The following is a 17,357-nucleotide window of genomic DNA, read 5'->3' on the forward strand; positions in this document are numbered from 1 at the left end:
TTTTACACATTACATTTTACTGATTTCGTCTTATTTACACAACAAATAGTTGAACCCGAAATGTTATTGGGCGCGCTAGTGTAAAACATAGGATCTGAAAATATTTTCTCATACCACCACGTTTTTTGATTATTAATGGTTTTATATTTTTCACAGTTCACTAGAAATATGGTGCATTTGATGATGTGGGATTTATATTTTTATTGCAACCCTTTGATGAAATATTCCTGTTTGAAGGTTAGTGCAAAATTACCGCACGCACCCTGTAGAATAATAAAATGCACTGTTGTTTGAAGCTTTCTTCTTGAGATTTGTGCGTCGGGAATTCTGATGCACTGCTGAAGCCGGATTTCAAGACGTTTGTCCTTAACGTAACGTCTCAACTGGGACAAAGACTGCTTGCCAGTTTATTATTGTATGAGCACTTCCACAGTTATTAACTGAGAGATTTCTCTGCCAATGACCATTGCGCACGTGTATATCATGTGGCAGGCGCGAAGATATTCTATGCCCAAGAAAATCAAGAAAATTGCCTATGGTCATGCTGAATACCCACACTCTTACAGCTGCTGCTATAGGGGCCCCAAGTCGCCCCTAAACATACAAAACACCCTGAAGACCCCCTGATGTCAACAAAAGGGGCAAGGAAACTTCTTTATATGCCCAAGATACCCCTTCAAACTCCCTGAAACGTTCTGCAGACCCTCATTGATAACCCGCTGAAACCCCTGAGAGCTTCCTCTGCCAAAGACCATTTTGCATGTGTATATCGTGTGGCAGGCACGAAGATACTCTATGCCCAAGGAAGTCAAGGAAATTTCCTTTACGAAAAGATCCTGGACCGACCGGGAATCGAACCCGTCACCCTCAGCATGGTCATGCTGAATACCCGTGCGTTTACCGCCTCGGCTATATGGGCCCTTAATACCAGATGCCTATCAGCTTAATTATATTTTTTTTTTGTAAATTTACCGATAAATCGATTTTTTCACTATTTGGTGCATTTAACGTGTTTTGCATTTAACAACTTTCAAACAAAAGAAGGAAGTTTAAAATCGATCAACTGGTTCAAAAGTAATGATGTTTTGAAAATTTTTAGTTTAGAAAACGTTGATTTTTAGGACCACCTTATCTGAAAATTGGTCACCCTAATGACGAAATAAAAAATACGAGTCTAATTATTTTCGGTGAACTACAAACTCATTAAGTTTCACAATAATCGAAGTTGCACTATATCGTTTTTCTATGGAATGGCTGCATATATGTATAGCACTATGTCACAATAATCAGATGTGGTTTTTGAAATTCAAACTGCTCTAACTTTTTAAGTATTCAAGCAAAATGGCTGAAATTTTCATTGAAAACAGCTTAACACAACAATTGTAGATTGTCTAAGTTTTATTAAAATCGGGACAGTGTTGTCAGTCAAAATAGTGCATACTGATTTAAAAATGTTAACGGGCCCAAAATTTAAAAAAAAAAATTTAATCGTTAAAAAAAAACACCGATGATGAAATTTTTACCACTTATAAGACCTTAAGGTGAAACATCAAGAAATGCCATTGCAATTTTGCATACAAACTTTAGAGGCACAAATCTGACAAGCAAAGCATCGAATCAAGCTGCACTTGTTTATCCTGGTTTGGCTCACTCGCAAAAAGAGGCAACTTTTCCAAATCGAGAGCATTTGTGTACGTATTTTAGATTGGTGCTCTTGAAATCGTGAGTAGGGGACCAAGTCGGCCATTATGGCAGCCATGTTTGTACTCTTTGAAGTTTCTCCTTAATTGGAGAACTTACAGTCAAATTTTCAGACGTTTTGACGTTTTATAGCTTAATCAGTTTTTATAATGGATGTTCAAAGTTTCCAACATCACATTTTATAGTATCTACAACATTTGCGCCAATACTAAACCGATTTTGATGAAATTTTCATGGTATTAACTACGCATAATATGTTATTCCTGATTCAAAATCGGCTATTCTTGTACATGCAATCAAAAGTTATACATTTTTTTGCGTGTCTCACTTTTTTCGAGTCCAGTATTTAATCGATTTTGCTCATATTTTTAATGTAGCTTCTGGGAGTCCAAAACATCAGATTGAGGAGGTAAGGCATTACATTTTTCGAATTTTGTTTTTTATATAGGTTTGGGCCACCCTTTTGACCTTTGAAACACACCTAAAACGCTGCTGTAAACCCCTGAGGACATTGATGCTCTCTGAAGTCCCCTAAAAAGCCGCCTGCAAACTTCATACAACCATTAAAAACGTCTCTGAAGCCACCTTATAAACCACGAGACCCCTAAATCACCCCTGAAAACCCAATAAAACTTATGATTAAAAAGCGCTCCTGAGTCCCCCTGACGGCTCCCAGATACCTCTTGAAACGCCCGTGAGACCCCCTGAAACGTACATCCATTATACCCGCTAACCCCTTCAAATGTTACGGAGGCCGCTGAAATACCCTGAAATCTCTGTTAAACATCTGCAACGCCTCTGAAAACCCCTTGATACGTCCTAATATCCCTTGAAACAACCCTGATACCTTGCCTGATACCTCCTGAACGCCCCGAAAACCCAATGAAACGCCCTAAAACCACCTGACTAGTCCCCGAAAACTTCTGAAACCATTGCCAACTCTCAAAACTCCCCCTGAAGACCCCCGAAATTCCTCAGAAACTACCTGAAGCGCTTTGAAAAGACCCTGAAGCGCTCTGAAACACCATTAAAGATCCCTGAAACTGCCGCTTTCCATTCCCGGTCACGCCCAAATGCTCGCCAGATCACGCTCCACCTGGTCCGCCTATAGTGGTCCATCTCTCGTGTCCATAGTGGACCACCGGTCTAAATATTCGCCGTCCACATATTACGTAACGATCTAGGGGGAGGTTAGGCAGTATGGCCGAACGATACGGCTCATACAAACATTTTAGCCCTGGCTGTTAAGTCCGGCTCGTGGCAATACAGCTTCCAGAGCAATGTTGAAGAGTAGGCAACCTTCTCGCAGTTCGCGGCGAGTTTCGAATGATTTGGATAGTTCACCTGGAACCCTAACACAGTTTTGCACATCGTGCATCGTTGCTTTACTCAGTTTGATCGACTTCCCAGGAAAGCCGTTTTCGTCCATGATTTTCCATAGCTCTGTGCTGACGATACAGTCGTATGCCGCCTTGAAGTTGATGAACAGCCCTGATACATCCTCGAAGCTCCCTGACACTGCCCATCGTGGTCTCTACGCTCCACGCCTTCTTGTGCCAACCGGATCAGTCGCGAACACCAACTGTGCAGGGTTGTTGTCCGGCATTCTTGCAACATGCCCTGTCCAGCGTATCCTTCCGGCTTTGGCCACCTTCTGGATGCTGGGTTCGCCGTAGAGTGCAGCGAGCTCGTAATTCATTCTTCTCCGCCACACATCATTCTCCTGCATTCCGCCGAAGATCGTCCTTAGCACGCGTCGTTCGAAAACTCCGAGTGCTTGTAGGCCGTGTTGCAGGTCCTCCTCGAGTATGGTCCATGTCTCGTGTCCGTAGAAGAGTACGGCCGAAGGTTACGACCCATACATTTTTTTTAGGATTTGCATATATATAGGTTTACGAAAGGGGAAAGTGTGGCCCATCAATGTCGATTTTGGCGTTACGTAATAAATGAATGCAGCTTTAGTGTTTTGGACGTGTTGCATATGATGCAGTAGAGAATCTTTCTTGATTGCAGCTTCTTCTGGAGCCCGTAGTAGGCACGACTTCAACTGATGATGTGCCTTCGAATATCACGTTGTCAGTCGTCAGTAAGGATCTGCACAGGACCCTTGCACTCCCAGGAAAGCCGTTTTTATCATGATCCGGTAGCTGTAGGGATTCCCAGATCCTCACTATCAACCGATGCAGACAGGTGGCCAACTTTTCTGGGCCCATCTTGATAAGTTCAGCTGCGATACCACCACACCATCCTTACTAGCTGCTTTGTTGGTTTTGAGCTGATGCATGACATCCTTAGCTTCCCTCAGCGTGGAAGTTGGTTCATTTCCGTCCTCCGCTGCACTGGCGTCGTCATTTTCTCTCTTGCTTCCTCCGTTGTCGTAGTCTCCCGTGCTTACGTTCTACACGCCATTCAGGTGCTGGTCGAAGTGCTACTTCCACCTTTCGATTACCTCACGTCCGTCCGTCAAAAGGCATTCGTCCTTTTCCCTGCATGTTTCGGATCGCAGCCAGAGTTGCTCTTTGTCACTATCAATGATAAGCAAACTGCCGATTTTGATAGACTGACTGCGATCCAAGTCAGCGTGTGCTCTGTTGAGTCACCGTCACTTTTCTTTTCTAATCACAACTGGACTGATTTTTTTATCTGAATTAACGAGATTTTTAGCCCTAGGCTAGTTCATCTCGGGACCCACGCTTTACTTCCCATTCGAAGGAAGAACTCACATTTTGCGAGTTTGTCGGGAGTGGGATTCGATCCCAGGTCCTCGGCGTGATAGTCAAGTGTTCTAACCATCACACTGCGATGGCGGGTAGATATCACTGATAGACCATTTTTAAAATTCGTTTAAAAATCAAAATAAACACTTAAAGTGATGAAATTTGAATATGTGGTACAGAATAACAAGTTTCGTATGCTAGTCACTAAACATTTCGAGTTTTGGTTAAATCGCAAAAATATCAGTTCAGTTGCTATGATAGTGCTCTGGAGTGCGGGTCAGTATCAAGTCGTTGCCGGTCACTATCGTTTTGATATTGATCGGCCTATAGTGATGTGACGGTGGTGCAAAATCAGTAGTCAACTGACATGACTTATATTTGGCAGCTTTGATCGCAGCATGCCTGGATGCGTTGAGCTTCTGGTAGTACTTCCGTTTTTCCAAAGGAACGGCACAGCAGTTCCATATTCCCGCACTCCGCTTCTTCCAGGCGGCACTATTCCCCCCAAAGAGGCGAGTCTGCTGTTTCTGCTTCTGTTTGGAACATCCCACATTCTTCCGGGTTTCTTGCTGCAGCATTACCGTCGTAGCGGTCAAACACTGCCATCTGCAAAGGAGAGGCGAAGCTTCCGGAATGTTGGCGCTGCAAGACCCTTCGTTAACGCATGGGCTTGTTGTTCTGAAGACTGGCAGTAGTCAACTGTTATACACTTTTATCCACCAGTACTCGAACATCCACATGTTCAACCTGGCTCACAGTAAAACCGCTCAGCACTAAAATGTGTAAGCCCTACTCATAAGTGCATAATTTCCAGACCACACAAAAATGTGTTACAGTTACACATTCTCAAAAACAGCTTGTACACTCGTCTAGATGCGAAATGTCGATATTTTTTTTTTTGTTTTCCAAGGTCACTAGTAAACCTAGCTAGATTGCTGTACAAAAAATTTTGCGAATTTAACGATTTTGCGGACACAGGAGCTGATTTTGTGAATTTGCAAGGGTTACACATTTTTGGTGTAGTCTGGAAATTATGCACTTTAGTGCTGAGCGGCGTTAGCGTGCTGAGCCCTTGGCGGTAGAAGTAATCCGAAGAGTTCATTGATCACGTAGAATACGCACCAACCATTATTGCCTAGTTCTGCTTCTGTTGATGATAAGGCCAACGTGGTTTGTTTCTTCGCAGTTCAACTAATCGTTGAATCAAATACCTTGTACACATCTCTTGTAACTGACCGACGATCTGACGCTAGATCTGATGCACGGTTCCCCCAGTCGGCGTCTGAGTCGTCTTCAAGTAACGACCATTGCTGCCTCCTTTGTACACCAGTCCGAAATCGATCCTCCCTTTAACATAGCTGCAGAGCTCTACGAAGATATACCCAGTATTCCTCACTTGCACCGGAAAATCAACAAGAGAATAATGCGAACCGATACCAATGGCGACGACCACAGCGACGAAAAGGGACTTGCGATTGGAAGCTCGGTACGTGGAACTGCAGATCTCTCAACTTCATCGGGAGCACCCGCATACTCGCCGATATACTGAAGGACCGCGGGTTCGGAATCGTAGCGCTGCAGGAGGTGTGTTGGACAGGATCTATGGTGCGAACGTTTAGAGGTAATCATTCCATCTACCAGAGTTGCGGCAACACACGTGAGCTGGGAACAGCTTTTATAGTGATGGGCGACATGCAGAGGCGCGTGATCGGTTGGTGGCCGATCGACGAAAGAATGTGCAGGTTGAGGATCAAGGGCCGATTCTTCAACATTAGCATAATAAACGTGCACAGCCCTCACTCCGGAAGCACTGATGATGACAAAGACGCATTTTACGCGCAGCTCGAACGCGAGTACGACCGCTGCCCAAACCACGACGTCAAGATCATCATAGGGGATCTAAACGCTCAGGTAGGCCAGGAGGAGGAATTCAGACCGACGATTGGAAAGTTCAGCGCCCACCAGCTGACGAACGAAAATGGCCTACGCCTCATCGATTTCGCCGCCTCCAAGAACATGGCCATTCGTAGCACCTTCTTCCAGCACAGCCTCCTGTATCGTTACACCTGGAGATCACCACAACAAACGGAATCGCAAATCGACCACGTTCTGATTGATGGACGGCACTTCTCCGACATTATCGACGTCAGGACCTATCGTGGCGCTAATATCGACTCCGATCACTACCTGGTGATGGTTAAACTGCGCCCAAAACTCTCCGTTATAAACAACGTACATTACCGGCGGCCGCCCCGGTACGATCTAGAGCGATGTGGCCCCTCTAGAGGACTGCTGGAGTACAGTGAAAGCAGCCATCAACAACGCAGCCGAGAGCACTATCGGGTACGTAGAACGGAGTCGACGAAACGATTGGTTCGACGAGGAGTGCAGAGTGGTTCTGGAGGAGAAGGATGCAGCGCGGGCGGTAATGCTGCAGCATGGAACCCGACAGAATGTGGAGCGATACAGACAGAAGCGGAAGCAGCAGACCCGTCTCTTCCGGGAGAAAAAGCGCCGCCTGGAAGAAGCGGAGTGCGAGGAAATGGAACTGCTGTGCCGTTCACAGGAAACACGCAAGAAGCTCAACGCATCCCGCAAAGGCTACGTGCCGCAAGCCGAAATCTGCAGGGATAAGGACGGGAGCCTCCTGACGGACAAACGTGAGGTGATCGAAAGGTGGAAGCAGCACTTCGACGAGCACCTGAATGGCGAAGAGAATGTAGGCACGGAGGACCAAGGCAGCGGAGGAAGTGACTATGTTGGTGCAGCAGAGGACGGGAACGAACCAACTCCCACGCTGAGGGAAGTTAAGGATGCCATCCACCAGCTCAAAAACAACAAAGCGGCTGGTAAGGACGGTATCGCAGCGGAACTCATCAAGATGGGCCCGGAAAAGTTGGCCACCTGTCTGCACCAGTTAGTAGTCAAGATCTGGGAAAACGAACAGCTACCGGAGGAGTGGAAGGAAGGGATAATCTGTCCCATCCACAAGAAAGGCGACAAGTTAATGTGTGAGAACTTTCGAGCGATCACCATTTTGAATGCCGCCTACAAAGTGCTATCCCAGATCATCTTCCGTCGTCTTTCACCTAAAGTAAATGAGTTCGTGGGAAGTTACCAAGCCGGTTTCATCGACGGCCGGTCGACAACGGACCAGATCTTCACCGTACGGCAAATCCTCCAGAAATGCCGTAAATACCAGGTCCCAACGCATCACCTGTTCATCGACTTCAAAGCGGCATACGACAGTATCGACCGCACAGAGCTATGGAAAATTATGGACGAGAACAGCTTTCCCGGGAAGCTGACTAGACTGATAAGAGCAACGATGGACGGTGTGCAGAACAGCGTAAGGATTTCGGGTGAACTATCCAGTTCATTTGAATCTCGACGGGGACTACGACAAGGTGATGGACTTTCCTGCCTACTATTCAACATCGCCCTGGAAGGTGTTATGCGACGAGCCGGGCTCAACAGCCGGGGTACGATCTTCACGAAATCCAGCCAATTTGTATGTTTTGCGGATGACATGGATATTATTGCTAGGACATTTGGAACGGTGGCAGAACAGTACACCCGCCTGAAACGTGAAGCAGCAAAGGTCGGACTGGTGGTGAATGCGGCTAAGACAAAGTACATGCTGATAGGTGGGACTGAGCGAGACAGGACAAGCCTTGGCAGCAATGTTACGATAGACGGGGATACTTTCGAGGTGGTAGAAGAATTCGTCTACCTCGGTTCCTTGCTAACGGCTGACAATAACGTGAGCCGTGAAATACGAAGGCGCATCATCAGTGGAAGTCGTGCCTATTATGGGCTCCAGAAGAAACTGCGGTCAAAAAAGATTCACCCCCGCACCAAATGTACCATGTACAAGACGTTAATAAGACCGGTGGTTCTCTACGGGCACGAGACGTGGACGATGCTCGAGGAGGACATACAAGCACTCGGAGTTTTCGAGCGACGGGTGCTAAGGACGATCTTCGGCGGCGTGCAGGAGAACGGTGTGTGGCGGAGAAGGATGAACCACGAGCTCGCTGCACTTTATGGCGAACCCAGCATCCAGAAGGTAGCCAAAGCCGGAAGGATACGGTGGGCAGGGCATGTTGCAAGAATGCCAGACAACAACCCTGCAAAGTTGGTGTTTGCTAACCATCCGGTTGGTACAAGAAGGCGTGGAGCGCAGAGAGCACGATGGGCGGACCAGGTGGAGCGTGATCTGGCGAGTGTTGGGCGTGACCGACGTTGGAGAGCTGCAGCTGCAAATCGAGTATTATGGCGGCAAATTGTTGATTCAGTATTATCTTGAATTTGATGTTAACTAAATAAATGAAAAATGAAATCCTCACTTGAACAAGTCTGCTATGGTGCTACTGTTGAGTCCGGTCGAGTAATCATTGATTCATATTGGAAACGTTTGAGGAGTCCTTCCAAATAACTCGCTGGCTGATCCGCATAGTTTTCTTTGAGTTACCGTGAGGTGCCCTAATTTCGTGCGGGTTCAAATTTCGCTCACTCGTTTTTATGATTTTGATGTCTAAATATGATCAGTGAGCGAAATTTGGACCCACGCGAAATTAGGGCACCTCACGGTATTTCGCTCAATCTTCATATCCACAAAGTAGGCCATTTCAAACTCTTAAGACAAAGCCGCTTTGATCTTCTTGACGAATTTCTGTGATGATCCAACTAACAGTACATCGTCAACGTAGAGAACGTGAATGACAAGCTGGTTACCAAAAACTCTAGGGTGTACCTAATTATCCGGGTCCGTTAGAGCCATGGGCTCAATGCCAACTGGGGAAAAGCAACTGGAACTGACGAAAGTGCAGCGGCTGGAAATCAAACCATGACCATCCGCTTATGAAGCGAACATGTGACCATTGTGCCAATGGCTCTGGCTTGATAAAGAATTTATGGCTGATATTTTAATTTAATACAGGATTCTTCTACGTTTATCAGCTTCAGGTTTTCAGACTATCGGGACTCTGAAAAAAGCTTGAAAGCATGAATGTTTTTTAGAAAGTAGGGGTAGGCGGGGCATTATGGACACCCGGGGCAGAATGGACGCCCTCAATATTTTGAAATATGCGAACTTTTTTGAACTTTTAATGAATGGAGAATATAGTCCATTTGTCTAAAACGTAGTTTCAGGAAAGAAACATTCGAAATTAAAATTATACTTGATTTTACACGAAAAAGTTGCGTCCTCCGTTTTTTGTGCATGGAAATTATAATTTTCACACCATCTAAAATAAGATTTAGTGATTAATTTATTGCAGGTCGATTAAAACCTGATATTTCTAGAACACCTGCAAGTAGTTTTGCTGTATCTACATGCTTAACATGTTTATATTTTCTTCTTTATTATATCAAAAATCAAGTTTGGAAATATCTTCTACTGCCGGGGCAAAATGGATACTCAACTTTTTGAAAGAAGCGGCAAGGGAAAAATATAAGCTAAATCACAAGCCAACCAAATTCTTCGATTTCGGTACATTTCCGATTAAATGTTCACTATAGTAGACATAGGGTGAAACAAATTGGTCAAAAAACGACAGCAGTGGAAAATAGTTGTTCTAGGCACAGCTGTACATGCCGACAAAAACGAAGCTTTATCCAAAACAGCCTGAATTTAAATTAACTGAACAAAAATGAACTACTTCGGCGTATTATTCAACCAAAATAGTTGTTTTGTAATGAAATGACTTTATAGGTGTAAATAATGTACGAAATTCGTAAAAGTCTCATGGTGTCCATATTGCCCCATGGGGGTGTCCATTCTGCCCCGTATGCTTGAAGACGGTCATGAAAAACTAACATTTTTCGTAACATTTTTTGAAGTGGATAAATCACTTTTCTTCGTGAGCATTCTTATGCAATAGATGCTAAATAGACTTTAAAATGATACATGTATCAAAAAACTAAACTTTTTTGACATCTTGCCAGGTAAAGTTGGCAAAAACCTTAGGGTGTCCATAATGCCCCGCCTACCCCTACCTCGTTTTTTTAATAATTTTGTTTCATGCGGTGACAGTTTTGTCCATGTTATCAAAATTTGGTAAAAAATATTCAGGCGCCTAAAAAGTGTTTGAACCCCTCAACATCCATTGCTATGCCTATTAGACCTGTTCACTTTTTTGACCTACCCGTGTCACATCAAATTATCAATCCACAAGCAAAAACAAGGCTTCAGTTCAAAAATGAGCCAAATTGATAAAGGTATACTGCCGTGAATCGCATATCTGTCCCATTTGCATAGGAAATCCAGCAAAGATGGGACTGATATGCGATTCACGGCAGTATAGAGGTGTATCAGATTCATTTTATGTTTTTTCGAGCATTTTGACGAAAATGTATTGAAATATCCAGAAAATTGCTCCGAAAAGGTACCGAAAATACCGTTAAAATATAGTTAGAATAATACTATACAACTTTGCCGAAGACACTACGGTGTTTAAATTGCGTATTTCAAAGTTATTCAAAAACTTTCGTTGAAAAATCACGAAAAAATATTATATGTTTACGATGTTTCATGTAAAAGTCATGTAGTTTTACATTGCTTTACGTGACTAATTTAACGAGCTATTGCTCCTATGTGTTACGAACATTTCGTCCATACATCATTTTAGTGTAGGAATTAGTTTTCATTGACTTATTATCAAAAGTTTGTCACGTTGATACTAAAAATTGTACAGAGTTGTCAGCACAAAATAAAACAAAGTTACCCATGATTAAAACGTCATTACACTTCTTTGTCTCATCTGCATTAGTTTCAAATTGGTGTAGATGGTTGAGCATGGCTCAAGTAACATTTTGATGCCGAATTAGCCTTGTAGAGGTTTTGAGAACTGTCATAAATCCCAATACCGTAAACCGGGGTCAAATTGATCTCCGGGTCGAAATTGATCAGACGATTTTCCGTTAGATAAAACATACTTCAAATATTTTCCAAGCAAATATCGTTTAGTATCGGTTCCCAACTGCACGATTGTTGAAAGGAAATTATTCAAAACATGCTAAGCCTAACTGAAAAACGTGTGATCAATTTCGACCCGAAGATCAATTTGACCCCGGTTTACGGTACCTTTTATTTTGGTTTGATGTTAGTTTTAAGAACCTCTTATAGTCTATTTGACTAAAACATGTTACTTGGGGGGATTGTCGATTCGAAGTTTAAAGGTTCGAGTCCTGGAATTGGATTTTTTTTGCGTTTCGATCTAGCTATAAGTTAATGAAACTACGAACTGCATCTTGTAAGAATAAAGTTTCCCTTCATTGTGTAGTTGTGTTGATTTGTGGGTAGATAGATACAAGTAAGCTCCACCCACAGTTGTCTGAAAAATGTTGCATCCAGAAGCAGTTCCATCATCGTATTGAATTGTTTTAACTAAATTGATCGTTATCAAACAGATGCTCAATATTTCGCCCAGCTGATCTCGTCGACACGATTTATTATCAACAAGTAAATTAAATATCTAGCCAGTCCTGGAATGGGCTTAATTGGCAGGTCCCGATCATTATTATTTGGGAGATTGCGTGTAAGTCATGGCAGATTCATCATCCTAACTGCTACAAAGAAAGAAAAAAAAAGTTTATCATGTATTTGAGCTTGAACCTGGGACCTTCTGATCCGCAGGCTCGAGCCTTATCATCTGCACCATTTCTGATACTTAAATCGAGAGACATTAGAATACGATGGCATGACGTCTTAAGGCGAAACTGGATCCATTTCCTCACTTTTTGGTTTTTGATTTTTTATAAAATAACGAAGAAATATTTTCAAAATCGGTTTTCGTGCACATGTAGAGTATGGATCGAGGTATCTCCTGATTTTTTTTTTCAGGTGGAAAATGTTTTTAGTTTTTGTAAAAACTATTTTTAAACATAATTTCACAAAAATAAAAATTTCTGCAAAAACGAAAAACATTTTCCACCTGGAAAAAAATCAGGAGATACCTTGATCCATACTCTACATGTGCACAAAAACCGATTTTGAAAATATTGCTTCGTTATTTTATGAAAAATCAAAAACCAAAAAAATGAGGTAATGCTTCCAGTTTCTCTTTAATCATGGGTAACTTTGTATATATTTGTGCTGGTAACTCTGTGCGATTTTTAGTATCAACGTGACATACTTTTGAAAATTAATCAATGAAAACGAATTCCTACACAAAAACAATGAATGGACGAAATGTTCGTTACACAAAGGTAATTGCTCATTAAGTTAGTCATGTAAAATAATGTAAAATTACATGACTTTTATATGAAACATCGTAAAAATATCGTGTTTTTTCGTGATTTTTTAACTAAAATTGTTGAATAACTTCAAAATACGCAATTTAAACACCGTAGTGTCTTCGGTAAAATTGTAGAGTAATGTTCTAACTATATCCTCACGGTATCTCCGGTACCTTTTCGGAACAATTCTGTGAATTTCTGAGTGAATTTCTGCGAAAACGGCTAAAAAAACACAAAATCGATTTGATACACCTTTAAATCTTTATCAATTTGGCTCAATTTTGGACTGAAGACTTGTTCTTGCATGTGGATTGATAATTTGATGTGTCACGGAGAATCGGAGAAAAAAAGTTTCAAAGTGAACAGATCTAATGCCTATACAACAGTCTAAAATCCCAACAGAAAACGTACTGAGTGGAGGCACGTGACTCTCTCATTGCTAAATGACGTTTCGATTTCCAACTTTGTTTTCCTACTCAGGTGAATATCAATCGAAAATGTGTACCCAAACATCTTCTCCAAACATTGTCAATCAACTTATCGTATTGGTACGCTGTGAATACGAACTTTGCCTTTCTATGACGTATCATAACCCAATAAGATAAGGCTGCTTGTTATGGTGATAAGTCGTCGGCATTGTCTTTCGTGATTAATGGCTTATTCAAATTGTGTTCTTGTCTGCCTTACCTCGCAAGCTTCGGGTGTTGGAATTTATGGGCGTATGATTTAATTGTTTATTCTATTTTTATCTCTTATATCACATGTGGCGCTGTTGACGATTTACCACACTATTGAATGCCTAACACACTATCAATTAAGTCATTTTGGAGTCGTAATGGAACCATTTGTTTATCAACCAGCCAATCAATATAAGTTTAAATATAGCTTTCACAAGTGCCCAACTTATTGACTCCAGTTCTTTAACTTTAACTTTGCTTCCGTTCGTCTTTTACTCAGGACTCCGCCGATGGGGGCTCTCAGTTCCAGCGCCCTTCGACGGCCCCGGCCGGAACGGATTCGGCTCGGTCTTCCAAACGGATGAAGAAAAGTGAACGGGAAGCCAAAAAGCAGGAAAAAGAGCAGAAGAAAATCGAACGGGAAACGGCCCGACGCCTGGAACGGGAAGCGGCCAAGCTGGAAAAGCTCAACCGAAAGCATGAGAACATATCCCGCAGTACGGAGCGCGTCAGCGGCGGCCGATCCGGTTCGCTGGAAAGGCGGCGGAGTGGTGACGACGGTCCGGTGCTGAATCAGTCCACTGTTCACGGTAAGTGGGGTTAACTGTACATACCAATAATATAAAATTTTAACAATACGCAACACCCAATTTCCACGTGTTCCAAACTTACGCCTCCTTTCCCACACAGGTATTGCTAGTCCTAATCGGCGGCCGACCATTTTCGATGTGTTCCGACCGCGCAAAGGCTCCGACTCCAAGAAGAAAAAGGATGACTCGAGCAAGTCTAGTTCGGACAAGGACAGCACCAGCGGCAGTGGGACGATCACCGGTTCCGGGGGTATCATGAACAGCATGAAGGCGGTCCTGCATGTGGGAGGCCGCCACAGTCATCACACGGGTGCTGCACATCCGGCTAGTGCCGGTGCGTCGAAAGTGCGTGATGGCTCGGCTCATCCCCATGCAGGTAGTGACGCACAGGTAAGAAGGGGGTTACGGACGCCAAAGTGGTCCGATACTGCCGGTCGTGACCGCGTGATTAACATGCAGCGAGAATTCGCGGTCACACGCCAGTGGTTGCGGCTGGTGGATGGTGAGGAGGAAACCCAAATTGACGATTTGTTATTTTTATTTTAGTACTACCACACGGTGACGGCTGTGCGACGAGCCGACGCCGGCAAGTCTCCTATGACCAAAGTGATGGATTTGTTCAGGCATCGTTCCAATTCAGCAGTGTCCGAGGCTGACAAGCGCAAGGCGGTAAGTGCCGTTGTTTTATTTCTTTTATTGATTGTGGTCTAGATTTGTTTGGCAAACTGAAACATAGATAGCACTGACGGCGACGAGAAGATAAATGGATTTATTTAATGAGCTTGGCACTGCATGGTAGAATGCAAAAAAGGAACACGTAAAACATGCCTGTTAGTATGTTTGACATGTTGTTTTGTATTAAAAACAAAAACACATTCTTGTTGATCAGACATTGTACAAGACGTTATGATTACACAAGTTTACAAAATAAAACGAAAGTCGTGAACTTCTGTCAACGACCAAAATTTTTGAAGCACAATTTAGTGCTGATTTCGAAACCGACCTTCAAAAAAATTAAAGTAGAACAGTTTTTGAGTTTTACCTCAATATCGAGTTTTGTAACTTTTCAAAATATGTAATTTACTAAAATTCAAATATATTGCGATTTGTTCAACCAATTTTAAATCTTTTTCCATAAATTAAAAGCTAAATACAATACCATTCGATCATCTGAATACAGGTTTTGCGTCAGATTGATGAAATTCAAGATATTGGCGAGTTTTGGGGACGATCTTCTTAAATTTTAGCAAAATTCCCAAAATTTTTTGAAGAAATGTATTTTTTTTAATAAGAAAAAAACAACTTAAAAATTCTTTCTCGACGTTTATTTGACATATCATATGTAGGCGAGTTAAAGTAAAAATTTCAGCTCAATCGGAGCATTGATTACGAAGAATGAGATGTTTGAAGTGAGCGACTTTGCTTAAAAATAGAACAAAAATCGATTTCAAATCATCAACGTTGTATGGGAAGTCGAAAAATTTTTCGCTCTACTGTAATTTTTTTCCTTCACGTTTTCGAATTCAGGGCATGATTCTACACCAAAAATGATCATCAGCTTACCGAGTTCAAAAATGCTGTAAACTAGTGTTATTATTACAGAGGCGTTGAGGCTTTGACTGAATCGCCTTGTTTTTAGAAGATGGAGTAGAACTTTACTATTGCCAGTTCATTCAGCAGATAGATCTGATTTAAATTGCTGTAAAATCTTCAAAATTAACTGATGTTACATTTATAATCTGCCGTTCTACGCAAATTTATCCCATGTATAGATAGGGATTTCCATACAACATGGGGCAAATATGCGTAGAACGGTAGTAATGTTCTAACCGTTTTTGGATTAATTAAATTTTAAAGTTTCATTTAGCTTCCTCAGGCGTGAGGCTTCCAGATTCCTTCTGGATTTTTTCAAGAGTTCTTTCTGTGATTTCTTCAGTTTCTTCTCCTGAGAGTTCTTCAGAAACTTCTTTTGGAATTTCCTCATGAATTCTTCCTGGAATTCCTTCAGAAACTCCGTCAAAAATATATCTAGGAAATCTTCTCTGACTGAAAAGCTGGCTACGGCCATGCCTAAAGGATTCTGGAAGCATCCTAGAACGAATTTGGAAACTCCCTATTAAAAATCTAGAAGCATTCCAGAAGAATTCGGAAAGCATCCTATAAGGAATCTGCAAGCATCTCAGGTATAAGTAGCTCGGCTCCAGGGGCACTTTCTCACCTTAAGACGGATTTTGGAAGCATCCCAGAAGAATTCTGGAAGTATCTTAGAATAAATCTGGAAGCATCCCAGAAGAATCTGGTAATAACCCCGAAAAACTCGGGAAGAATACCAAAAGGAATATGGAAGCATCCTTGAAAGATTCTGTGAGCAACCTAGAAGAATTCTGAAAGCAACTCAGAAGGATTTTGGAAGCATCACTGAAGGAATCTGTAAGTGTCCCGGAAGCATTCAGTAAACATCCATGGTGGATTCTGGAAGCATACCTGAAGGAATATGGAAGTATCCCATGAGAACTCGGGAAGCATCCCCGAAAGATTTTTAAAGCAACCTAGAAGAATTTTAAAGGAAACCAGAAGGATTCTAGAAGCATCCCAGAAGCATTCAGCAAGCATCCCAAAATTATTCTAGAAGCATGCTATAAGGATTCTGGAAGCATCTGAGAAGTATTTTGAAAGTAACCCAGAAGGATACTTGACCCAACCTAGAAGAATTCTAGAAGCATCCCTGAGGGATTCCGTAAGCATTTCGAATTGCCGTTTAGTGATCACCAATACAGCTTTGGTCAACCTGAATGCTTTTGATTGTGAAATTGGATAATCATAGTATATCTATTCAGAGGAACTCGGAATTGGCAATGGACTGATCTTACGTTCTAACTGGCCAGAGTTATCTGATATAACTTCAATCCTATGAAGAGATCTTTGCAGATTTACTTTTCATGCTTTCAATATGTGTATGTAAAGTAAATGTCTGTTAGAGAAACCCTTCTGTATAACCGCTTATACGGATATTACGGGTTGTTCAGAATTTTTCCTCTTCGGAGGGTTTTCACAGATTTTTTTTTTCTGAAAAGTCATTCGTTCACAAATTCCTCCAGAGATTTCGTCGGGATTTTTTTTACAGAGATTCTGTAATTTCTTTAGGAGTCCCTTTGTGAAGTCTTTTGAGGATCTGTGCTTTAGCGCTTCCTTTGTAAATTTTTCACTTCTGGAATTTTAATTCTACAACGATTCCATTTAAATCACTTCAGAGATTCTTTCTGCGATTGTTCCACGAATTTCTTATGAAATTTGTGGTAACCGCGTCTTGCAAGCGCGAGTGTGTATAGAAGACTGATTGTTCTGCTGTTCTGCTGCGCAGAGTGGGACGGCTACAAAGACTTCACGCAGGTGCGCGTATGCACGCGGATGCCTTTGTATGAAGGTGAATG

The 17,357-nt window shown here is 42.3% G+C and overlaps 1 protein-coding gene across 7 annotated transcripts in view; it reads left to right on the plus strand.

The window, feature by feature from the left end:
• The window catches only part of LOC109398792 (uncharacterized), a 330,728-nt gene that overhangs the window by 56,374 nt on the left and 256,997 nt on the right, over positions 1-17,357 (plus strand). For all 7 annotated transcript variants that reach the window (XM_062856511.1, XM_062856512.1, XM_062856513.1 and 4 more), the window contains 3 exons: positions 13,617-13,926; positions 14,027-14,316; positions 14,473-14,595. In XM_062856511.1, the coding sequence (XP_062712495.1) occupies positions 13,617-13,926; positions 14,027-14,316; positions 14,473-14,595 (723 nt within the window). The remainder of the gene's footprint in view (positions 1-13,616; positions 13,927-14,026; positions 14,317-14,472; positions 14,596-17,357) is intronic.

Source organism: Aedes albopictus, chromosome 3 (assembly GCF_035046485.1).
Source record: "Aedes albopictus strain Foshan chromosome 3, AalbF5, whole genome shotgun sequence".
Taxonomy (NCBI): Eukaryota; Metazoa; Arthropoda; class Insecta; order Diptera; family Culicidae; genus Aedes; species Aedes albopictus.